The 25,449-nt window shown below is 38.1% G+C and overlaps 2 protein-coding genes across 2 annotated transcripts in view; one reads left to right on the top strand and one right to left on the bottom strand.

Moving 5' to 3' along the window:
- The window catches only part of MYBPC3 (myosin binding protein C3), a 59,608-nt gene that overhangs the window by 279 nt on the left and 33,880 nt on the right, over positions 1–25,449 (bottom strand). The window contains exons 22-34 of the mRNA XM_030482772.1: positions 24,679–24,756; positions 23,289–23,448; positions 21,802–21,906; positions 18,078–18,266; positions 15,917–16,051; positions 14,253–14,420; positions 13,109–13,197; positions 7,765–7,960; positions 5,764–5,903; positions 4,858–5,017; positions 4,165–4,301; positions 1,378–1,564; positions 287–329 (exon numbers count right to left, since the gene is read on the bottom strand). Coding sequence (XP_030338632.1) covers positions 319–329; positions 1,378–1,564; positions 4,165–4,301; positions 4,858–5,017; positions 5,764–5,903; positions 7,765–7,960; positions 13,109–13,197; positions 14,253–14,420; positions 15,917–16,051; positions 18,078–18,266; positions 21,802–21,906; positions 23,289–23,448; positions 24,679–24,756 — 1,755 coding nt within the window. The 3' untranslated portion in view covers positions 287–318. The remainder of the gene's footprint in view (positions 1–286; positions 330–1,377; positions 1,565–4,164; positions 4,302–4,857; positions 5,018–5,763; positions 5,904–7,764; positions 7,961–13,108; positions 13,198–14,252; positions 14,421–15,916; positions 16,052–18,077; positions 18,267–21,801; positions 21,907–23,288; positions 23,449–24,678; positions 24,757–25,449) is intronic.
- SLC39A13 (solute carrier family 39 member 13) overlaps positions 2,925–25,449 on the top strand; it is a 139,773-nt gene continuing 117,248 nt past the window's right edge. The window contains exon 1 of the mRNA XM_030482777.1: positions 2,925–2,995. The gene's annotated coding sequence lies outside the window, so the exon portion shown is untranslated. The remainder of the gene's footprint in view (positions 2,996–25,449) is intronic.

The raw sequence follows: 25,449 nt of genomic DNA, 5'->3' as shown, positions 1-25,449 counted from the left end.
TCAACAAAGTGTTCTGTTATTCTTACAGATTTTTGCACTGGCACAGTGTATTAAATGTTGAGACCCATGAAATCCTGACTGGAAAAGAAGCCAAATAAATTACCTCACGGGAGTGTGATCTTAGTATGATTATTGAAAGATCAGAAATCAAAACAAGCACACACACCCTGGCAACATAATAAAAATTCCATGAAGTCTCTAAAATGAATATCTAATGACTGTTCAATCTTATCTCTAACCAAACAGCTGTTGTTCCTTTATCTGGTTGAATTATTTTGTTTCATACCTTGACTTGCAGATGAATTGACATTCAGAGTTTTACTGAGGTGCTGGAGAATGGAAAAAAGAAAAACAAAGATATCAGATATTAAAGGATGCTAATTTTAAATTGAGACTTGGTGCTGAAGGTGAAATATGGAAGCTTTATAGTAGCTGGTTTTATCTGATGCTTCCAAGGAGTTTTAATATTACTAAAATAAGCTTCATTAAACTTTGAGCTGTCTACACTGTACTACCCGGCACTGAAAAGGAATACTTGAGCTTGCCACTGAGCTGCACAGATTAGCTGGACATTTCAGAATGCTTAGTCTGAGATTGTTATTGTAGTAATGCAACTAAATGTCTTGCTGCAATGACCCCAGTGAGGATATCAGTGCCCAGCACCTTCGGGTGTACTGCGTATGCCTTCACCTTCCTGGCTTGCATAGAGTAAAATACTGAACTCTGTACCGTGTAGAAATACCTTCAGGCTGCTGTGCTGAAGAGACATCTCCCATCAACGGCTGTTAAGCAGGTCACTTGCACAGCCTTTTCTGGTTTTGATGAGCATTTAATGTGGGGTTATATAGGTTTGTGTTGATAAATAGGTACATTAGTAGCAGCTTTAACAAAAATGTTTAGTATTTCTTACTGTGTTTTATAAACATGTGACATTTTTCCTGCCCTTTTGACAAACAAAATCATCGATGTTTGAAAAATGTTTGTGATGTAGCATGAACTACCTTTTACTAATGGCTAATGACTTAATTTAAAACTTTCTATTACAGAGTATGACACAAAGGATAACAAAATTATCCACAATGCAGAGTTTGTAGATAGACCTCTATTCCAGTGTTAAGAATCTTCTTGAGAAATACTGTTAGAAGAGTAATAATTATCCACCTTCAGACCTATATTACCTTGCAAGTAACCTATTTCTAACCTGACATTTTAGAATGAAAACCACAATTGTGCCGGTGCATGTAATTAACAAACTTTTCACATACCACCAATGAAGTCAGGGTCAGAGAAAGGGGAACTATGATTTTTATTATTTTTTTAGCTACCCACTATTCTTTCTTCATTGCAGTATTAGTATTATCCATAAGATCTGATTACCTCTGACATCCAGTCTGCACTCTATTTCAGCTTCACCACGCTCATTAACAGCTTTACAGGTATAACAGCCACCGTCAAAGGGAGTGGGTTTCCGGATCTCCAGGGTCAGCACACCCTGTTTACTGAACATGCGGTATTTGGCAACCCCAGAGAGATCCATTTTGTTTTTGTACCAGAATATCTTTGGCTGAAGAACACAAAAGAAGAATTTTAAAATAGGAAGTAGAAAATAGAAGACTTATGGCTGATCTTGCAGCATTCGTTTAGCTATCAAACGTTTATGCATTATGAGGGCTATATGTTATACACCAGTGTTAATAATTTCTCAAGGAACCTCTCAGTCAGGACAAACTCATGAAACTAATAATTCAAATGCTCAGTATTTTCTTTAACTCTGAAATAGCATTTAGAGAATGTAGGTCTGTTCCCTATTTTATTGCAGTTTTTAAAAAACCTTACAAACCAGCTACAAATCAATTCCTTCAGGATTTAATTAATTAAAATCAACTTGAATGCTTCAGGTATCTTACCGAAGGGGAATTCAACTGCACACATTATTAGAGCAGAAGTGTCATAAAGGTCTATGGATGTTGGGTGGCCAACTTGGGATGCGAAGTTTTGGGCTGGGAAAGGATTTTCCAAATCATTTAGCATATATTTAGCAACTTAAGGAATTTCAAACTAAAGTTCCTGTTGGCTGAGCAATAAAGTGATTGCTCTGTACCGATTCAAGCTGTTGTGTCTTGTTTCTGATACCTGAAAATGTACCTTTACATTTTATAAATGAAATTTTTAAAAGGAAAAATCTGATATAAATCCAACTGCTTTTATTTAGTTCAAGCTTATTAATACTTACAGTGAAGAAACAGGCTTTAAAGAGTAGAATTCATGCAGGATTCAATCTCTGCATGAATCCTGCATGAGATTCATCATGCAGGATGAATCTCTGCATTCATCCGTTTTACTTTCAGACCTAATTTCTTCTATTTCTTCACCATAATAAAACTATTGTACTGTTTTATAGAGTGCATTCTAATCTATTGAATCAATTGTGTCTGACCTGTGATATACATGCAGTGCATCCCAGTTGCTATGCTTATTTTTCTTTCAAGATATCAGCTGGATATTTTCCTGCCTCAACATTTTTTACTGATTTTCTATAGCCTCTTGATGTTTCTGGGTGTATGTCTTTTATTTCAACACTGCTACCAGAGCATGAATATTGGCACCGCTTGAAGTGGCAACTTTTTCATGCCATGCAGATCATATCTGAGGTATGCTTGATAATCTATTGTTGTTCAGAACTGGAAAGCTCTACCAACAGAAGCCACTCTCTGTGGAGAAGACCTGTTATAGTGTTGTGCCTTAGGTACAGAAACTTTCTGTTAAGGTTAATTTGGGCAATGCAAGTGCAGAAATGTATCTGGAAAAGCTGCTTTAAGAGCATTAGACGTACTGGAGGATGCATTTGTGTCCTTCAAAGTAGTGTGGAAGGAAGAATCAGTGTGCTCACATTCAAAAGCCTGCGACTGCTGTATTTAACAGCTGTGAAATATGCAGTTTTCTTAGAATCTTAAAACCATGGAAACGGAATGAAGTGGATACAGATGCACAAAAGGTCAGTTAACCAAGGGGGAATATTACTGCTAACACTGTCGTTTCATGATTAATCTTAGCTGGGGTAGCTACTGGAGGATGGATTTTGCCTGGAGTTGCTGGTATTTCTTTTATAATGTTCTTGTTCTTTTGCAGCTATTTACTTGGGTATGCTTCCTTTTTATATTTGAGTTTTTCCTGGAGCTCTTGCCTCATCCAATGAACTGCAGTAAATGATTGCATTAAAGCCTTTTTTTTTTTTTTTTTTTTTTGGGGGTGGGGTGGGGTGTTACTTTGAACATTGAGTATTTACCTTACATGATTTGCTGTGTAGTTATCAGATCCTTGTGCAGGCATGAGAAAGGGAGAGGAGCTGGAAATAAGCAGCCAGAAGGGGAAGGGAAAAGGAATACTGCATTTTTTGGTGATTGTACTAATTTAAATTTATGACAAGATTATGTCATAATATGGTAAATTCTTTCACTGCAGACAAAAAGCCTATTTCCCTTTTTTGAGAAACCTAAATTTAACTCCTAGCTGATACAATTTTTTCTGCTTGTTCCCGACTAACAAAAAAATATGTCTTTTTGTACTCTTCAAAGAGACCTCAACAAATATATTTAGATGGAGAAAATATTCCTGTGAGACTGGAGAGGGGGGGTGAAACAAAAACCCCAAAACCTCACACACGACAGCAGGTCTTATTCTAGTTAATTCTGTAAAATAGCTCAGACTCTCAAAAAGTTCTGTGGATCTATTGACATAACAGAAAAACTGATGTTCCTACACATTATTTGTGTCAGTGGAAGAGGAGATTACATTAGCTGCTGTTTTCTTGAAAGACTGAAGAGAGTAAAACATACATTGTCAGAAGATACTTTTTTGTTGTTTGTTTAGTGAGCAGATTTTATGTCTACATGGTGCATTTTCAATGGTGTGGTGTTACCATAAGCAATGACTGTCCTTTCCTCTGTCTCCTTTACTGTATTGCCCCACTGTTTCTGTGCGCAACCACCCAAATGCTTGTACCAGGCATTCTGGTTAAGCACCAGTTGTGAGTGAGGTAGGAGATGAAAAGCCTTTTTCTTAACACAGTCATGTTGCACTCCAGTCACACTGAACTGGCATGAATTCTAAGGCAGCATCTTGGCTTATTGCAACAATGTCAGTGACAGTTGATGTAATCTGTACCTTGGGGATTCCTCTTACAGCACAGCTGAGTGTGGTGTTGTATCCTGCAATCACTGAACGGTTTACTAAAGGATGAGTGAATTTAGGAGGTTCGGAGAAGTCGTGTTCTTTGTAAGTAGGTGGCTTATAAGTGGTGCCTGCAATTCAAAGAAACAAACTAGTAAGAAAGAACTGTGTTTTCAGTTCTGGTGACTTGTGTACAATTTATTTGTCATTTAATTTGCCTGTGTGACTTAAAGAAACATCAAAGCTATGGCTTTTATGATATAACAAATCTTTAAATTCACTTTGCTTTAAAACACATTTAATGTTTAATGCTTAGTTAAAGTAAAAGGTCCTGGCAATCATGGGGTTTCAGCTTCTGTTAAAAATATGAAAGCCATATGGCTGCAGGGGAAGTCTTAAACTTTTAACCCCAGAATGTAAATATACCCCCCCAGCTGTATTATTTTATGAAAATAACATATTTAATCACACAGTCTTCCTAAACTATTTTTGAACAGATGTTCATGTCAATACAGGAGATCTGCCTAGATAAGGGCTCTTGATGCTAAAATACTTTGTAAGTGCTAGTTACTAAGTAATGAAAATAACTCTAGTGGCCTATCTAGTAATACTGTATTTTCCATTTATCAATGTATTACTTCTGGTACTTAGTAGCTTTTGTGATCTTTGGTTTAAAGAATATGTTACCTGTTTTCTGGATATAGGCAGGTTTTTTGGTGGTTGCAGCAGTTTCACTCAATCCACACAGATTTTCACTGAAGATTCGGAAAAAATACTCATTTCCCATAATCAGGTCTGACACTACACAGTTTGTGCGACGATAGTGATCAAACACAGTATACCATTCCTGCAACAAGACTATACTGTTTAGAAAGACGATATGAGAGGTCAGACATGGTGCTAGTTTTGGTATGGAGAGATCTTCCTTGCTACAAGGAAAAGACAGGTATTTAACACTAGCCTGTGAAATTAATATGTGGCTACCCATGAAGATCAGCTGGTCTATTTTCTTACTAGATGTGATAGATGTACACATCTTATCAATGAATGGTTGCATTTTTAGAAAATAAAAACAACTCTTTACATTTTAGCCATATATGGGGAACCTGATACAAGATGTATCCTCAGAAGGTGACTACTTGATGGGAACTTCCATGAGGGGGAGATTTCCCAGTTTGGCTGGCATACATACCTCTCCCAGTATATACCCTAGTACCCAAGCAGCTGAGTTCAACTAACTCTTCCTCCCTACCCTTCAGCTTTTCTCTGCATTTATGAAAAATAGAATCCCAAATAAAAAATATATAATTCCACCTTCTGAGTAGAGCTATCTGTCCAGTCACCACCAGAAACAGGACAGGCTAGAGGTCTCTTTTTACATTCTCTACTGGGCATTTTATGCAGTTCTATACTTAGCCTTTTGGTTCTTTTTAGATTTTGTTCTTCGATGTTTAGCTGCCTCCACTATGCCATAGGACACATTGGAGACAAAATAAGTCATGAATTCATCTCTTTTCCTCAAGTCTCTGTGTTCCCAGAGCAGGCAGCAGTTTAAACTCCACACAAAGTCACTGACTTAGTGCAATTTCTTACCATTGTCTTTTTGTCAGCTTTCTGAACTGTGTAGCCCAAGATCTGTGCATTGCCATCATCTTGTGGAGGTGACCACTCCAGGGCTGCATTAAATCCCCAAACATCTACAAGCTTTACATTATGAGGAGGACCAGGCTTGTCTGCAGGAGGGGACATGAAAAAAACCAAACAACTTAACTTTTGGTTCAAGATCTAAGAGCTTTGTCATTTCCTCCCATGCAGGGAAAAAATGGAGCTTGATAGCAATCTATAATTGTTCCATAGCAATACACTTCATTTCTGTGAAGTTGAAACTGTAAACAGGAAAGCTGGGACACTTTCAAATACCCTCTTAATACTCTTCTGAGTGCTCTTCTGAAAGCTACTGAAAAATACTCTCTTAATACTCTTCTGAAACCTACTGCAGTAGGATTAATAACAGGAACCAGACATTCTTCCTTAAAATGGCATAAGAAGTCTGTGTTGTTTGGATGGGTGTGATTAAACCTTTAACTACAGTTTTACTACTTGCTTTGTTACCTCAGTGCAATTTCTCAGCCATTTAGGTACACTGAGAGTAATATAAATAACAAAGTATATTATAAAATAAATGGGTATATATTCCTCTCAGCTAAGGAAGGCTGGCCATTTGGGAATATCCCTGACTTGTAAGACTTTGTAAAGGAGAGTCTTGCAAAAGGTGGAGATAGACGAATTTGCTAAATGGATGCCTTGTTTGCAGAAGTGTCTGTGTATGGGACAAGCTCTTTCTCTTCTTGGACAGGAGTTAAACAAAATTGATTTGTTCCATTTTAGTTGAGCAAGCTGCCCAAAAAGTAAGAAGTTTAATAGCTATCCTCCAACTCTGCCTTGTATTAATCTGTGTGGTAAGATTAGTTGTTTTTTTTAGCTATTCATTTTCTATAGGAAATAACCCTTTGAAAATGGTGTATGTATGTGTGTCTATACCTTTCTACAGTACCAAACAATGGGTGAAAGATCCTTGGTACTGTACTGTCAGAGCAGTGTGCAAGAATCTAGTGTCACCAACCAGTTTCAGAAAGGTGTTTTGGTGTGTGGGGTGCACTACTCCCCTTTACCAGAGTCCTTTGGCATTACTTTGCTTTAGCTGCCATTTACTTGTTTTGCTGTAGCAGAACTGCAGCAACCTCTTGAGCAGCAGCAGCCAGTGGTATTAAGACATATTTGCTCCAATTTGTTGCTCCTTTCTTGTTTGCTGTTGGCACCACTGCATGCCCCTTCTGCCAACATTACTTTATAAAACTTTAAGCAGGATACAGTCAGCATTATATCTTTAATTCCAAAGTATTAAGAGTTATGTTTAAATACTCTTTCTGTGCCACAATACATATTCTGGGAATGTATTGATACATTGGAGGAAATTTGGGATGACCGTGTGAAAGTGTGGGGAAAGAGAAATAAAAACAGTTATGAAGAACGTTAAATAGAGCTGCGATAAGGAGAAATAGAAGAGCACTGGCTTAACATTAATGAAATCTGAGTAGAGAAGATCTCATAATATATCTTACAAAATCCCAAGGGAAATTACTGAAAATTTGGCAGTGAATTCCTTTAAAATGACACTAGGGAAAGACTAGAAACTGTATAATAGAGAATAAGCCTCCACTAAGCCTCAAGCTAACCAGACAGTCTTAACAGAATAAGGCATTAAACCTGAATGTTCCAAATTCACAGGACTGTGCCTTGTCATTTCTAATTCTCAGAACAGTAGAGGTATATTAAAAACCAAATCTCTGAAGAGCTGTGGGACACACAGGTAATCCCCCTCCCTCCAAAAGTCTCTAGGACGGAGATAATTCCAAGATGGGAAAATATACTGAGAAAATGAAGTGATGTGCTAGCCCTGGTCTGAGCTTTGTTCTAGTCATCTGCTATCAACCATTGCTGGTGAAGGGATTCTGAGGAAGTTGGATCTTTGGATTGCCTCTGAATGGCCACTGTTTTGATTTATATGATATTTTGATGTTGTCAGGTTCTTACCTATGATTTGTATTGTTATTGCAACTGTATCAGTCATGTTTTCTATCTGAAGAGTGACTTCATATGCTCCTGAGTGATGAAGCTCTGCCTTTCTGATAAAAAGGATTGTATCCGCGTTGCTGTTCCGAATTCCCACATCTTTGGAGTCTAGAGGTTGACCATCTTTCAACCAAACAATTTTGGGTCTTGGTTTACCCTGAAGAGAAAAAAAGAATTTTTATTAGGTGGTGGTAGATTTCCATTTTCCTTTTTTCCTGTTTTTTAGTGATCTCTAAGTCTAGAAAGCCTAATTTAATATCTAGAGTTGAGGTAGTAAACTCTCTAAATACTTTCCAATTCCTGTTTTCTTGCAGACAAATATTTGCTCCCACATGTGTGGTTTAGTGGCACCATGCCCTGAGGATGCCATTTAGTCAGAGAAGAGACTGAAGTTATATCAAGAACAAATATTCTTGTGCTGGTCTGGTCTCTTTACCAGGCATCTGTGCAGCCAGGAGTTGATCTGGCTTGCTTTGATTATTATTAAGTAACAGAATTCTTTAGTACCTGAGGAGTTTATTAACTTTTTTCCCCTTTTCCCTTTCTTAAAACATTTGATTCTCTATCCCCAGGGATTTTTAAGATCTTTAAAAAGAAGTTATAATCTCGAAGTCTTTGGATGTGAAACTTAGTGTATAATTCCTTCTGCGTTGCAAAAGTTGTTTCAGTGACTGTCAACCTAAGCAGTCAGTGTTGCTATACCCATCTGTGGTTTACATCACTGTCACTCAGCCATTTCCAGGAAAACTGGTAGATAATAGTTCTTCAAATGCTGTTGGAGTAGTACTTCCACAGTACAGGTCCAAACCAAGAATCCCAAGAGAGCAGAAAAAGGCCATATCATATTTCTTAACTGTATTAATAGCCAATCTAGCAGAAAATAACTTGGAGGGTTTTTTAAGTTTCTGCCAGGTTAACATGGTGCAACAGTGCAGCACAGGGTTAGGTGAATGCCAAGAGTAGCTCAAATGGGTGGGGAGAGAAAATGAGACCATCCAAGCCAGCAGCCAGGCTGCCCTGGAACTCAAATCTGAGGCACTGAAATGAGGACACATATTGCCCTCCGCCTCTAGTAAGCATCAGAGAAAACACGTCTAGAAGGCTCCTTAGTTCACTGGGTGTCTGAAACATACCCTGTAAGACTATTTCCTACAGTGAGAAATGAGCGTACTCAGACTCATGGTTTAGGTGCCTAAAGGTAGGCATAATAAAAAGAAATCGTTGTGCTTTGCTGTACCTTTGTTTCAGGTTTGTCTGGTATTTGCTCAGTAAATCTGTGCATCATAGTTTTATTTTTCTGTGGTATTAGAAAAAAAACTTTTCTAATAAGAGTCAGGCCAAGATCTGTCCAAAAGAAAACTTAAAGGATTTCTGAAACACCTAGAAATGTTATTCTTTAATAGATGTTCTTTTCTCTGGCATTGAAGTCATCAGTTGTATTGTAATTGATTTTACATCAGGGCTGTTAATAAATCCTGAATGAGCAATGGTTTTGAATCTTCCATTTTCCCCATCTGGTAACTAATTATCTTACTGCTTTCTGCCAAGTACAGTCACCTCTGGCCTGTAGCACTGAAATATGATATACCAAATTATTTTGTCCAGTTCCAGTGTACCTTCAACCTGACCTTATGTCATACAACCTGTATAAATACCTGTTAGAGGAAGACATGTCTTCCCTTCTTCAGCTGGAAGGTATAGTAGAAATTCTTGAACAAGTAACTCTTGTTTTGGTGTTCTGAGGTTTTTCTCATATCTGTGTCTATTTATTGGTGAACTTGACAGGAATTGACTCTATCTTACTTTCCAAATAGGTTTTCAGACTTATTACAAGATTTAATAGTTCTTGGTGGATTGAGTAATGAGATGGGTCAAGGATCTGGCCTTAAATATCTTGGCAAAAATGGGCATGAGGAACCATAGCATTATCTTTACTATAAGACGTATCTTGATTATAAATCAAGCTTTGGTACTGCTGGTGTTCTGGTGTGGTTGATCAGATATATTCACTCGTACCACCTCCTTTTTTGAGGTGCTGTGAGTGCCAGTGAAAGGTTGCAAGTGTTCAAAGTGTTGGTTTTCATATACTCATATTTATAGACTGTGAAAAGCATAAACAGATAGAAAGCATGTTCCTAATACATATCTTAGAGGATTGGATTTCTGCAGTGTGTAATAGGTAATCTGAGAGAGAACAGTGATTGACAGTGGGTAAATATCACATCAGAGAAAGTTCAGGGAGTTTATGGGCAGGGAAGAATGAATCGAAATGCTTGTACATGTTTATATTCACACATACATGATTGGCAAGATGACTGCTTGGCAATACTGTGAATTTTATCCCCTAATAGCACAGAATATCCCATCAATCATGTCCTCATGTAGGTAATTTTGAAACAAGAGTGTGCTGATTCCCTGCATTTCAGCAGAATGTCCCACCTGCTTAATGCACTCAACAGAAAAGGGGTTAGTAATAATGTTCTTTTCTGTACATTTTAATCTAAAGATTTTACTAGATTTGCAAATAGCATTTACCCCAGGATGCCTTTACAAGGCATTAAATACAATGTCAGCATTAAATGACACAGTAGTGACCTCAGACATTACTGGCAGGGTTGCACAGACACTAAATAGTGGAAGACACTGACTTACACTTTAGTTAGATAATATACTGCCTGCTTGTGTTCCCTAGCTCAGGGTTCACAGTAATTCCCATGTTTATGTATTTTCTCCTATATTCTTTCTCTAATTTGAAGATTACAATCACATCTACTTAGTCTTTTTCTTCAAGAAATGGCCAGTGATTTAAACTGTTTCAAAATGTAAAGTGAAATGTTCTCTTTTCTTTGCTTTTTTTTTTTTTTTGAAGATGCTCAGTTTTGCATATTTTAAGTAGCTTTTGCATTATTAAGAACTGTAGCTATAGCTGGAATTCAACAATGACAAATTCCCTTTTAGGAGACAAGAGTTTACACCATCATATGATTTGTCTGTCATTCAGCTACTCTGATGTCAGATTAACTTAGTATAGTTTTGTGAAAACTGATAACAGAGTGAAATACCAAAACTTCAGGTAGAGTCCCCACTGAGTACAAGTCAGGGAAGACTTTGTCTTTATCCATTTTGCTTGGCAACAGCTGAATGATCAGGCAGGATAAGGAAAGCTCTGGATTAGTTGCTGTATGTACTTTCTCCAGCCTGGAGAACTGAGGACATGTCACCTAGGGGAGTAGGACAAATCTCTGGGAATATTGCAGTGAGGCTGCTCTAATGGAAAGAGGTGGGTGGTTATATAGGGGTGTTGTGGTTTAACCCCAGCTGTAACTAAGCACCCCATTGCTGGTGAGGTGAGAAGCAGAAAAGGCCTTAATGCTGTGTAAGCACTGCTCAGCAATAACTGAAAGGTTCCTGAATTATCAACACTGTTTCCAGCACGAATCCAAAACATAGCCCCGTATTAGCCACTATGCCATGGAGGGACTCTTCATCAGGGACTGTAGCTTTAGGACAAGAGGGAAAGGGTTTAAGCTTAAACAGGGGAAGATATAAGGAAGAAGTTCTTTACTGTGAGGGTGATGAGGCACTAGAACAGGTTGTCCAAAGAAGTTGTGAATGCTCCATCCCTGGCAGTGTTCAAGGCCAGGTTGGACAGAGCCTTGGGCAACATGGTGTAGTGGAAGGTGTCCCTGCCCATGGCAGGGGGGTTGGAACTAGATGATGTTAAGGTCCTTTCCAACCCTAACTAGTCTATGATTCTATGAAGAAAACTAACTCTAGCCTACCAAAACCAGCTGAAGTGGACATAAGACACAAATCTGTAAAGCACCAAACTGCATCAGTTCCTCTGCTTATGAGGCAGCATGTCAATTTTGTGCAAATTTTCTTCAACTCAGATATCAAAGCTGCAACAATATATTTAATTTTTTAAAACTTTCATAACTTGGAAATATCAGATCTTAAATTTAGCATGTGTCTAGACCTCAGTGAAGGGGCCATTGTAGTAATTTTGGAGATAAGAAACATTAAAGAAAACAATAAGCATGTGCTTATGTCAAGGTGGTGCAGTCATGCAATTCAAGGCAGTTGCTCCATGTATTGGTTTGCAATTGTTTGCTGATTGGATTATCTTTGTGAAAAAGTAACTTTTCATGCAACCCAGGAACCACAGGAAAAAGACATATTTTATTTTATGTAGATATTTCTCTTCTATAGATCTTTTTTTTACTTTCCTGCTGGTACTGCTCAAACAAAAGACTACAGGTCATGTGTGCACACGTCCCCCTTGCTGAAATGTTTTGCATATCTCCAGCATCTTTTACATGAGAATTTCAAAGCTCTTCACTAATAAGTCATTACATTTTCATAAATGTCAACCCTGGACAGCAAGGAACTTTTAGTGTCTTCAAGTGATAAATGAGGACTAAATTAAATGATACATCTATTATTACTGAGGATATTTCTGTCAAAGCCAGCATCTGCAATTTGCAATTTCTTTTCCTATGTTTCATGCAGAAAACCTTTTCCTTTCACATGCTAATTCTTGCACTGGATTGATATTAGTCTTGCATCTGAAAAACTGTATGTGGTCTTTTACAAATAGTCATTACAGTTGCTTATACTGCTGTATATGTATACAGTATAAAATGCAAAGACAGGATAACTGGTTAGGTCAGTCTGTGTGTGTATTTTAGCCATTTTGTGCCTGCCATCGCAGCATGTGTAGTTACATGCATGCACTCTTGATAACCCTTGGCATGCTGTGCTTTGCACACCTTGAGCTCAGGTACTGTAATACTAAAACTACTCTTTGCATACACATAGATTCTATATAGGGCCAATGCCGATACTCTGTTTAGGTAGAAACAATTTTTATAGTAAGCCTTTCAGAAATGAACATGTACACATGTACACTGGCTCCAGAAGAGCAGTTGGTTGAATTCCTATGCTTTTGTGTACTTCTCTCTTTAAGATGCATCCTATGGTTGATAAGCAAGAACAGGCTGGTACTTACATACAGCACTTCCTTTCTCTTCTTCCCCAAAAGGGGGGATTATGAAAATAATTGTGACTGAAAGAAGAGTGATTTTTTTTGTTGTTTTCTTTAATATTTGAAAGGATTTTTTAAACCAGCCATATTTGTAATACTGCTTAAGCAGTGAAGCAATGGGAACTTGCAGAAGGGAAACTGTGGCAGGGGGGTTGAAACTAGATGACCTTTAAGGTCCCTTCCAACCCAAACCGTTCTATGAAACTACTTAGGTAAGAACTGAGAAATAACCATGACAAAACAGAAACCAACACATACCTGAAAAGGAATCACAATGTTGATTGTCTCACCCACTTTCTTCACCAGAGTCTGTCTGAGATGACGTGGCAGCCAGATTTTGGGGCGCTCTGCAGGTAAGCATTAGTACATTAAATACAAAGCTTTTGATAATTTGAAATATTACTTGTAACACAGGTGACTTCCATTGGATGTGATCTTTCTATGTGGACTTTGTTTCTTTGCAGGACTTTATCAGTTCAGTAGAAAGGATGGCACAAAGTGTGTATGGGAGTAAAAAAGTGATTATAGACTATGATTAATCTGTTGCTGTATTGATCCTGCAGCTCTTTGTAAATTGCCATTTGTAGATGTTTATGGACTTAGAAAGTAGAGCAGTCTATGGATTTCCTTTCTACAGCCATTCAGTTACAGTTCTTTGTTGAGGTGGAAGGAGTGAAGTCTCACTGTAGCAGCTTACTTATCACTAAGAAAAAGAGGACCTTAGTGCACATTTTTTCATCTAGTCCCTGCTTTCCCCTACCTCACTGGAAAGCTTTCTCTGCTCTCCATGTGTTCCTTATTCTTCTCCTAGTCATTTACAGAAAGAATTTCTTAAAATACAGTTGGAGTATCTGCCTTCATGTGCATTTGGTTTGGAGATATGTTACAACTTCATTTCATTTACAGAGTCATTTTACTGTCAGTGAGACTCTGGCAGACATTTGATGTGAGTCAAGGTTTGAGGATTCCACTATTCGCAGCTGTTGATGTCTTTTGGACTCCAGTCAAATGAATTCCAATCTGCTGCTGTTGGATGATACACAGGGTGTTAATTAATAACCCAGGACAATCACAGATAACTGCTTCTATTTCAATAGATCTCTTGCTGTAGCCAGTGCTGTCATTTTGCTGTATTAAAACCACTTTTCAAGCAGAGAGCTATATGTTAAAAAAATGTCTCTTAAATGCTGATGTTGGCATTCAAGAGGTGAAATGTCCATATTTTGAAAGAAGAAGGATTTTGTTTTGAGACCTATGCTTTAGAAATATAAGACTTGGGCAGTATAATAAGTTCTCAGAATCAGAAATTAAAGTGAAAGAGCTATTTGGGTGTTATTCTCAGAAGGCAGAATTTTGGCCTGAGGAAATAGATGAATAAGATTTATTCAGTCCAGATACTCACGCAGGATCTCTTGAACAGTAACGGGCTCTTTGATTATTGCTGCTCCACTCTCACCAGCCACATTTACAGCCTTTATACGGAAATGAAGTTTGTCCCCTGTGACCAGGTCTTTAATCAGTGCAGATGTGCGCTCAGTTAGGCCAGGAAGAGCTGGCATCCATTCTATAGCTGCAAGTACAGGATTTAGATACTCTAATAATTATTTTTCAAAACAGATACCTTGTCTGCAATTGCACGTAAATTTATCTTGGGGTAAAATGAATTTAACATGCAAATACCACACTTAAGAGGGAATAAACTAAGCTGGAAAGAGAACTCTGGATCTAGAAGATGCCTTTATACATGGAGTTAAGGAATGTATACACTTTGTTATTCAAAATACCTAAAGGTAGGGGAATCATCTTTGGCTAGCTCCTTTGGCATTCTGTTATATAGAGCTTAGAGCTATGGGGCTTCTCTACATTTATTTTCATTAAAGGGGAGAGAATTTTGGAAATATTTTTAGCAAGAAACTGAAGTCTTAATTAATTTTTTTTCTTGGAATAAGTATATCTCCTGTGGGTGCCCAAATGGAATGGCAAGAGCCACATGGGCTGAAAACAATAATAGACCACATAACTCTTGGAATTTATTATTAACTTCTTAATTGACACGGTATAGCAGGATACTTAGGGTTTCCTTAGTTATTCTAATGACACAGAAGTATGACTGATAAAATCATTGTTCTATGACAATGATGTAGGGTTTCCAGTAATTCCATGATGCTGTTTCATTAAAGACTATAAATTATTTCTGCATAAATTATACCCTGTAAAATCTCTACTTTAGATTATATGGCACTTGATCTTAGTGTCAGAGTAAATTGAAGTGATGAATTTGTTGTTTGATTTCCATGACACAAATGTTATGCTGTAGCATCACAGTAAATTTGGTGTTGTAGATATGGTGCTGCCCAGCAGCAAATGATCCCTTCTGGCCAACTCCCCCCGAGTTCATATACTGAGCTAGACATTCCGTGGTATGGAATATCCCTTTGGCTAGTTTGGGTCAGCCATCCTGGTTGTGCTTCCTCCCAGCTTCTTGTGGCAGAGCATGAGAGACTGAAAAGTCCTTCATCAGGGTAAGTGCTACTTAGCAACAACTAAAACATTGGTGTGTTATCAGCATTGTTCTCAGACTAAAGCCAAAACACAGCACTGCACCAGCTACTAGGAAGAAAATTAACTCTATCCCAGCTGAAACCAGAGCAGGTGCAATTATACTCTTGATTATCAGACCACAAGTATTAAATGATATAAGGTAACAGTTAACTTGGAAGTTTGACTTACATTGTTACAGTCTTGTTATTATATTGGTTTTAAGGAATATGCAATTTCTGAATGCTACAAAATATAGCAGTGACTAGAACAGCACTGTGTTTGTTTGGGGTTTGCTTTGTAGTACTTTTCTGTATTCAATTTTATGATGATTGTGAAGATGTTATGGTTAATGTGACTTTCATGGTTTTACAGTCATGTGGTAACTGGTGATGGTGTTAGTCATAGGTAACAGTTCAAATTTCATGATACTGGATATGGTTAATTTATTGGGATATTGCAGTGAAGCTATTGTAATAACTGCAGTTATTGTTCAGTTGCTGCTGCCCAGAACTCGTGCTTACTTACATGCATCTTTGCGGTATTCCACAATATAACCATCTAATCCCCCGGCTCCAATCCGCTCAGGGGGTCTCCACTTCAAGGTAACAGTGCTGTCAGAAACATCTTCCACTGTAAAGTGGGTGGGTTCACTTGGAGGAGCTATAAGGAAATATGTAGAAGTAAATTCTGAGAAACAGCACTATAACTGTGAGCATTCAAAGGCTACAGGAGTAATCAGCAGCTGAATTACACACCACTTTCTGTTTCAAATAAATTTAGCAGTTTTAAAATGTAATACCTGATCATGTAAGAGAAATGCAGCATAAGATTCCTGTAATAGGGAGGGGAATAAGGGGTGAAAATAGTAGTTCCTATTCACGAATGCTCCCTTATGAGTAAAACCAGTGGAAAAAAGGAGTTGTAGAAGGGAGTCAGATTGTCGGCAGAATTCTGCAGAGAAGTTTAGAAATAAAAATGACTTACAATCTGTATTCTGTACTTACACCCTGTTGTAATCGGCCAAAATTCACAGTATCACATAGACCAAATTCATCAGTGACTAAAATTGACTTCACTCATTTTCATTTTTTCTAACAGTGAAGAAAATGACCCAAAGTTATGCCTACATGCTTACAGGAACACTAGTTCTGATTTGTGCATTTGTAATAGAGACAAGCTGGAGAAAAAACACTCCAGGGCTGAAAACTTTTCGGTTCAGTTACCTATAGCTATTTCATATCTTTACAGAACAGGAGTGTCGTGGCTCTTTTTAACCCCCCAGTTCAGAAAGACACCTAGCTAAAATCAGGCGCCTTAAGCATGACTGTTGTTTACTGATTAAAAAACAACAGAGAAGAGCCCCTACTGGAGAATCCCAAATACACACAAATGCTCCTGTGAAATCATTGGCTCCAAAAAGCAAACAAAGATAACTTTTATACAATAACATTTAGAGTGCTGGAACATAAAGTGCAGTATACATGGTTTAAAAGCAATCATGTTCAGGAAATGTATGTTTGGCATACTCTGCGTATATGGATTATAAACTGAACATCTTTTAAATATATGTAACATACAAATATTAAAAATATTTTCTATATAAAGCAAGTTAATGACAGGTTTTATAAATTGTGCAACAGATTGAGATTGATCTTAGTTCCCAAAGTTATTGTAAAATTAAAAAATATCACCCAGTTTCCTTTCTGTAGCTGTGTCAAAACTTCTCATACTCAAACGGTAGCATGGGCTGTGAACAGCACACAGGAGGCAAAGGTAGTCGGGAACATACACAACCACACAGGACATGATCAAAACCCCAAACCTCTTCTCTGAAGCACTAAGTGTGAACTTTATCCTTAATCAATAAAACTCTGCTTATCCCATGAAGACTTTGGACCTTTTGTTTCAGTAGCTCCACTTGATGCATTTCGGTTGCCCTCTCCCTTTCCAGACCAGCCGTTGTGTGTTTGAAATCCAGAATCAAGAGACCCTTCTTGTAGTTCATCCTTTCCTTCTGACCCCTTCACTGTATCATCTGCTTTTATATTATCTCCTTCAGCAGGCTGGACCCCTTCACTGGTATTTGCAGATTTAGCAACTCTGGTCATTTTAACCTCCACCTATTTGTATTTGTGGGTCTTCTCTCAAGCTTTTAGCAGGCAAGCTTCCTGAGGACTCCCTTAGTTTGCTCCTTGCTCTGATTCTGCAGGAGACACTGCACTACAGTGTTGGGAAGGATTATTTATAGAAAATCATTCCTCAAATATTTTCTTAATCAGCGATCCTTTTAGCTGTGAAGAGGGCCAGGATTAAGGGAGTACTGGGTGGGATACTGTGATATTTGCACCCGTAAGGGAATGGGAGAAGCTGAGAGGGACAGGGAAATTTCTGTCAATTAGTTCTTCTCCTTTCCAGATCCTGCTTGACACTCACACCTCTAATTATAACAACTACAATTTCATCAGCAATTTCATGAAACTGGAACCTCTGTGCTTCTCAGAAAGGGGAATGAGGGGTAGAGAAGAGGAAGATTACAAAGGAAAAGGTTGATTAAGTATAGAGTATAGAGATGGTTGATAGTCTCTTTCGTAACACATTCTTTTTATGTCTAAGGGCAGTTGAAGAGGAAAAAACTGTCCTGTCTTGATTTTGGCCTAGAAATAATGCAGAGTGTGAGAAAACTCACCAATTGGCATGAAGGGCTGGGAGGCGGGACTTGGCCGGGACATGCCGATAGAATTCACAGCATAAACCCGCATCTCATAAATGACTCCTTCAATCATTCGCTTGGCTTCGTAGGTTAGATCTTTCAAAAGGTCAAAGTTGAGTCTCATCCATCGGTAGCTCTTCTTCTTCTTTCTTTCTAAAATATAGCCTGGAAAGGACAGCTCTTATAATGTAAAGGAACTGCTCTTGCAGGAAAAAAGAAAATCAAGAAAATCACCTTTCTAAATTTGATTTATATTTTTCCAATGGCATAAAAGAGCCAAATGTGATTCAGAATTATAATGTATAGCTGAATTGTGGGAAGTCTTGGTCTTTTCTTGCAGTTTCCTTTTATCTTGACATTCTTACCTGAACAATTATACTTTTCAGAATAGAAGCTATTTAGAATAGGTCTGGCATTAGGATTTAAGCATATTTTGCATTCTATACACTACTATTAAGGTATTTAGATGTAAGCAAAATATACTAGCAGAGCCGGTTGAAATGGTAAATCCGTTCTGGTGGGAAGTGGTCATTCACTGCTAATGGCAGAGAAATGCATGAGACACAGCAGTTCAATGGAAAGCCCTTTCAGTGAAGGAGAAATTGCCTTGAAATGTGTAAGATGAAACATAGAGTTAAAACATTAATTTCTTACATTCTGCTGCAATTCACTCATCATGCTAACAGCATAAATCCCAAAGCAAAAGATCAGTTGGAAGAACAGTTTGACACTTCCCTTTTTGTTTGTCTCTTTGTTAGATCTCTGTTTCCATGGCTGAGTGGTTCACAGCCAGGTTGGATGGGGCTTGGAGCAACCTGGTCTAGTGGAAGGTGTCCCGGCCCGTGGCAGGGAGGTTGGAACTAGATGAGCTTTAAGGTCCTTTCCAACCCAAACCATTTTGTGATTCTATGAAATTGCAGAGTGCTTCCCAGGCAGTGCAGATTCCAGCTCTGCTTCAGCCCTGCAGCAAAGTGAGTCCTGGCCATGCACTGTTTTTCTTGCTCTGATTCCCTTGGGAAGGAAAGTGAACAAGTATCATTACAGAGAACCAAGAGAGCTGGATGCACTGTGGAACAAATCTGTAGCATAGCTTAGATATAGGCTGGTGTGCCCAGAATCCACATCTTTAGTGCATCACCCTTCCCTCTCAACATCCACAGCCTTCCCCACACTACCACGCTGTTTTTCAGAATGACTATGTCAGGCTGGGTTATCAGTTTAGATGACAAACTTCTCGCTTCCCAAAACTGGGAGATGAATCTGTGATTCCTGATCCCGAGTGTATGTCATATATATACTCTAGTATATATCCCTAGATATATATATATCCATATTTCTATATCATATTGGAAATGTTTGTATAAATTATCTTCCAGTGACCTGCTACAGAGGAGTTATAAACTCTTTCTTTCCATCTGGCTATATTAAATTTCTCAGCATCTCTGTTGCACATAGCATGTCTGGATGTCACAAATAGACTATGTTGCACATAGACTTCTTTTAAATAAATTTAGTTTTAAAAGCTATGTATCTTTTAACTGTGGAGTGAATAATCAGAAAACACACGGAGTAGTTATTTACACATACCATGTATTTGTGTGTACTCTATGTCTCTCTCTCCCCATAGTCTACAGAGGGTGTGTTCATAACGGTGGTCAGCTACAACAGTAGAAGTCCATAGCAAACATGTTGTAAAGAGTTATGAATTGAGCTGTGTAGGTCAGTGATTCAATCCCTGCTGCTCACAAAGGTTGTGGCTATCAAACCTAAAGATATCCCTTTGGTATACCTGCGAAGTATGATTCACCCTTACAGCTTCTAGAGGGCCATGGAGAATACGACAGACATGTTTGCTGACATGCTGTAGGTACAGGTACTGTGCCTCAGCAGCCTTCCCTGTCTACACTGACTTGCAAGAAGTACCTGAGCTGACAGGGTGTATCATCACTTCTTATGTATAAATTTACCCCTGGCATGCTTGTTTTCGGTAGCTTTTAAACAGGCTTGAATGCTGAAGCAAAGAACCTATGGTTCCTTTGACACATTCCTGCTTTTTTCTCTCTTCTTCAGTGTCTGTGAGACAGAGAAAAGTTTCAGCAGCTCAGTTTCTGTTTTTTCTGCTGGTTTAGATATGCAGTGTTTCCTGCCAGAACTGAGACACTTCTTCACTGTGGCATACCAGAATTGCAATTTCAGACAAAAAAAAAGGGTAAAAAGGAGATAAAAAGGCAATACTGGTACTGCTGGTGACATTTGGGAAAGCAGATTATTTCCCCAAATGCACAGAATGTTTGATAGATAAAGACACTGCTTTAGTAACATAAAAATTACACAGGACACCGTGAAAGGCTGGCATAAAAGTGAAAATGGGGTGTGAATTTCTTTTCTATATTTGTTGGATAAAGCTAATAAAGACTGTAGCAGACTGCCTACAATGCCATCTGTAACAATATGAAGACAGATAAGAATGCATATGTCTTTTCTCCTGCCTTTTTAACTTGATGTAAAGCTTTGTTTGAATGGATAGTGCTGCATCTTGGCTGCTTCCCTCCGCACCAGGTGTTTTATTCTAGCTCTGTTTGTAGCAGGCTTGAAACCTCTTCATGTAGGGCAAAATAATTCCTTTGACAGTGAAAACAAAACGAAGAACTTTCAAAAGTATTTGTCCTGAAAACTCTACAGCAGTGGATGTTTGCACAAAATAGGTTAAATTGTTAACTTCTTCTTCCTGTCAGATGAGATGAAACCCCAAAGGACTGGCCCAATATCATCTTGTTTATTGCTGCACAGATAACTTCTGACGAATTAAATTAGGCTACTTTATTCTTGTGGAAGTGGATGAAGTCCAGTTATCCAAAAGCAAATACAAACTTCTCTCTGCCAGACACTAACAGGGAGTTAAAAGAATTTTAGAACACTTCTAGCTTTGTTTTCCCCATGGCAGCCCATAGAGCTTTCAGTGTATTTTTCTTTTTAAAGAAACTCAAAATCCAGTGATCTTTATTAAACAAATTGCTACAGTTGGAGTCCGGAGGACCTTTTCCCTAACACTGGTCAAAACCTTGCATTTCTTTTCCTTCTGAGATCCATAGGGATTTTTATCTAAAACCCACCGTGCTTTGCTGAGAACCTAAAATGGGATTGGTGATATTCTTGATGGCTTCTGTGCATTTCCTCTATCACATGGTAACATTTTTCTAGCTTTTAGCACAGATTTAAGGTCATTAAAATGATTGAAGTGTGTTTTGTGACCTGTTGTGTGTGGGTTTACATGAAGTAGAGTTGTAAAGTTGTTTTCTAAAAGAAACATGTATTGTAAGAGTGTTTGAGGTTGCAGGCAACTGGAGCTGATGACTGATCTCGGTATGTCCAAAGGCCTGTATACTGACCTAAATTTTCAGTCTTGAATGAGAATATTTAGTTTTATTTTTAGCATCACATTCTCGTGCTTTGGTAACTTGTTTGCTGAATGAGTTGCTCATTTCTCTCATTCAAATAGTAGGGTAGGGGGCACTCTCTCCCCAAAATTGAAGGGTTAGAATCCAGACCAGTTGGAAGATTTGATATATTAGAGCATTTAGTTTCTGAGTGTCAGCCTTCCTAGAGTGAATAAACAGAGAATCTTTCTGTGCCATTTTAAAGGAGTAGCAAAAAAATCAAGGCAAGGCTGCTGGGGACTTTGTATTTTAGCGCTTCTTACCAAGTACTGGTTGCCCACCATCGTATTTAGGGGGTTGCCACTGCACAGTACAGTAATCTTCTCCAATGTTGCTGATCTTGGGAGCTTCTGGAGGGTCAGGAACATCTGCAGAAAGTGTGAGAATGAATAAGAGTTGTTACTGTTTCAATTTCTGTGTATACAGGTCAATGAAATATTTTTCTTCAACATTTTTTTCTTTATCGATGTCTCTTGGTCAGACAGCAACAGGAGGTACAATTAAGAGTGTAGTTTCTTAGTCTAAAGTGAATCCTGCTCTTTGATTCTTGTATGTTAGGTCGGTTTTCCTTTAAACACCATGGATTATTCCTTGTTCTTCCCAGCCATCTTTTTGCAAAAATGTAAGGTAACAAGGTGATTCTGTAAAAGAAGGCTTGCTCCAGGGCTTCCTATTTCCTCTAGAATAAACTTTATATAGAATACAATGTCTGCATGTCTTTTATATCTTGTTATTTTGGAGATATTAATAGTAAATATCCTTCCAATAGCTGAAGGGGACCTACAATGATGCCGGAGAGGGACTCTTCATCAGGGACTGTAGCGATATGACAAAGGGAAATGGGTTTAAACTTGAACAGGGGAAGTTCAGATTAGATATAAGGAAGAAGTTCTTCCCTGTGAAGGTGGTGAAGCACTGGAACAGGTTGCCCAGAGAAGTGGTGAATGCTCCATCCCTGGCAGTGTTCAAGGCCAGGTTGGACACAGGGGCTTTGAGCAACCTGGTATAGTGGAAGGTGTCCCTGCCCATGGCAGGGGGTTGGAACTAGATGATCTAAAGGTCCTTTCCAACCCAAATCAGTCTATGATTCTATGATTTAGGATTTGTAAAAGATGAAAAGAGACTTAGTATTCACCTAAGCAGTGAATTCTAAATTTTAATGCTGTAGGTGAAAGTAACTTTTTTTAATCGTTTCTAAGTTTGCTTTTAACCTGACATTGTCATATGCATGGCAGAGTATAAAAGAAGTTCAATATTGTGAGAAATGTTATAAAAATCACTGACCGAAAATTGTATCCCCCCCCAGCTCTTCTGTGACTCACAGTGGCAATCTGTTTATTTTATATCAGGTACGTTATGTCTCTTTATTCCACTTACTGCTTATAGAATGAAGCCATCTTTGCTTAAAAACATAAACCAAAACAAAATGACAAGAAGTTTTTCTTAGACAAGCATGAAATATATACAGTACAGAATGTCATTTGTAAAATGACAGGATCACCTGAAACTGGAAATATATAAAAAGAAAATACACAGATTTCTACTGGGAGCTGTTGTTTTGCCTTGTCATACAGAAGGCAACTACCTGTGCAAATTACATCTGCTAACTTTTGTGGTTGATAGTATGTCTTCCCCTATGATCCTTTTCAGTTTTTCCAAGCCTAAAGTCAGAACCTGACCCAGTTTTAGAGAAGGGTGAGTTTCAGTGAGCTCAAGATGCTTCCATGCTCTGGCTGTTTCCTTCACTTACCAATAACTTTGACTGTGATATCAGCCTTATCTTCTCCCACTGGATTCTTAACTATAACTCTGTATACTCCCTCATCTTCCTTTTCTGCTCCTTCAATGATGAAGACACAGTGGTCTTCATGCATCTCCACACGAACTCTGCCTTCAGATTCAAACAGAAGCTGTGGGCAGTGAAAGTAAGAGATAAAGTCATTGTAAGTTGTGCCAGGGCAGCTTGATGAGCCTGCAGGTAAGCTGGGGAAAATCTTCAAATCATTGAATAGAATAAAAATTACTGAAAAGCAATGAAGTTTTTCAAGTTCTATTTGTATGCAGAAGAAAGAAAATTTAGACTAAGTGTCTCGCGTAAATAACATTGGGAAAATTGGTTCTGGAAGTTTGCGTGTCGTTAAGATTAGTTGCTAGTTACACATACCCGGTTATGTTTCAAAGAAGTTACAAAGTACATCCACAAATTCCTACTTGGAATAGCTGCTATTATCAATGTGAAGAGTTTTATGGATAACAGTTGGGTACTGTGTAAATTCAAGAATGTTTTCAAATTCAAATTGTCGAGCAAACCTTCCCAATCAACAGTACCTGCGTTTGGCATCAGATAACATGGATTTGAACAATTTCTCTCCGAAAACTTTACCATGTTTCCTGTAACTGTTAATAGCATTAGTGTGATTTCTGTCATATGGGGTAACTTTCTACTCTGAGACGAAGTATAAACATAATGATCACAACTTTGCTGTACATTTATAACACACTTTTCTTCATGTATCCATGTATCTTCAGACTTAGAACAGGAACCATTAGAAAGCATATGTGCTTGAACAGTGCCACCAGAAACCTAAACCTGAGAAAGATTTATTGTTACATAGTAAATGTAAATTTTTCTTCTTTTACTCTATCAAAATAAGTTATAGGGAAACATGTTGGAAAGCTATGGATTCTCTTTCGCCTGTGTCCATACGTAGTCCACCCTCTTGACCCACTGTCATCTTTCCCTGTGTCCTATAAGATTCCTTTTAATTTCCCCTCTAGTTATTATTGAAGTTTACAGGTTAGTGAGTAAAAAAAGAAAAGGAAAAAACATTTACAAATATATTTAAAGAAGTTTTCAAAATACTGCTTTGGTTTCTTGTAATCCAGCCACCCTGTGATGGTGATTAGAAAGAGATTTCCTCAATCAGCATCTTAACTCTAAAATTGCTCCCCAGATCTCTTGTGCCCATTCAAGGTGTTTGGTACTTACCATTGTGAGGCAGGGTGCTGGGCCTGATGTTCTCTTTGCTTCACCAGTTTTAATATCTACTGAAATTAATTTTATTTCCTTCTGAATGTAACCTTTTATCTGGAAAACACTAAGCATAGTTGTGTCTCTGCATGAATAATGGGGAACTTACCTTACTGTCAGTATTTAAATCACTGCCATTTTCTGAAGGAGTCATGGAATCCTCATTGCTTCGAATAAGGTCGGTTTTCTAGATAAGCAAAGCAAAGAAACCAGAAAAAGTCAGCTAAGGCTTTCTGACCACAGCGGTAAAGCTGTTTCTGCAAGACAGAGGAGAATCCATAGGTTTGTTAGGGGGGTTGAAGATGGAAGTGTGAGAAAAGTGAAGAGCAAAGTGAAGGCAGCAAGCAGACCTGGAAAGGAAATCAATTGATACAAAAGTGAAAAGTAGAAATGGAAATAGATGTATCAGACTGCAGTGAATTAAGGGAAGAATAAGTCAGCAAAACCAAATTTACAGCTTAACAAAGATGCAGGGCATTCCTGTTATAGCACTGTAACTGATTGTAAATCTCTCTGTGTCCTGAGGTACTGGTTACTCATCCTGTAACTATAAAAAAAAGGATTACTTCTTTCTGTAACAACAGGGTAGTAAGTCAGTGTAGATGTTTGAACACTAAGAAACATGGTCAGGTCTGTAACACGCATCAAACAATGTATTCTGAAGCTGTGCTACTGTTTGTTTAGGATTTCATTAGCAAGTATATGTTATACATCCTTCAAATCAGGAGTGGCTTCTTTTACTCAAATGTTGAGTACTCATGCCTTAGAAATAACACTGTATAGGGGTTGTCTGATACCCAGTCATTGTTTTATCAGAGGAACTTGTGTATGAGAGAGTCACTTTTTCTTGGTTCCCAAAATAGAGACAAATGGCTTTTAT

This window comes from Strigops habroptila, chromosome 4, assembly GCF_004027225.2.
Source record: "Strigops habroptila isolate Jane chromosome 4, bStrHab1.2.pri, whole genome shotgun sequence".
NCBI classification, from domain to species: Eukaryota; Metazoa; Chordata; class Aves; order Psittaciformes; family Psittacidae; genus Strigops; species Strigops habroptila.
The sequence above is the reverse complement of the archived record's forward strand: the minus strand, read 5'-3'. Positions and strand labels throughout refer to the sequence as shown.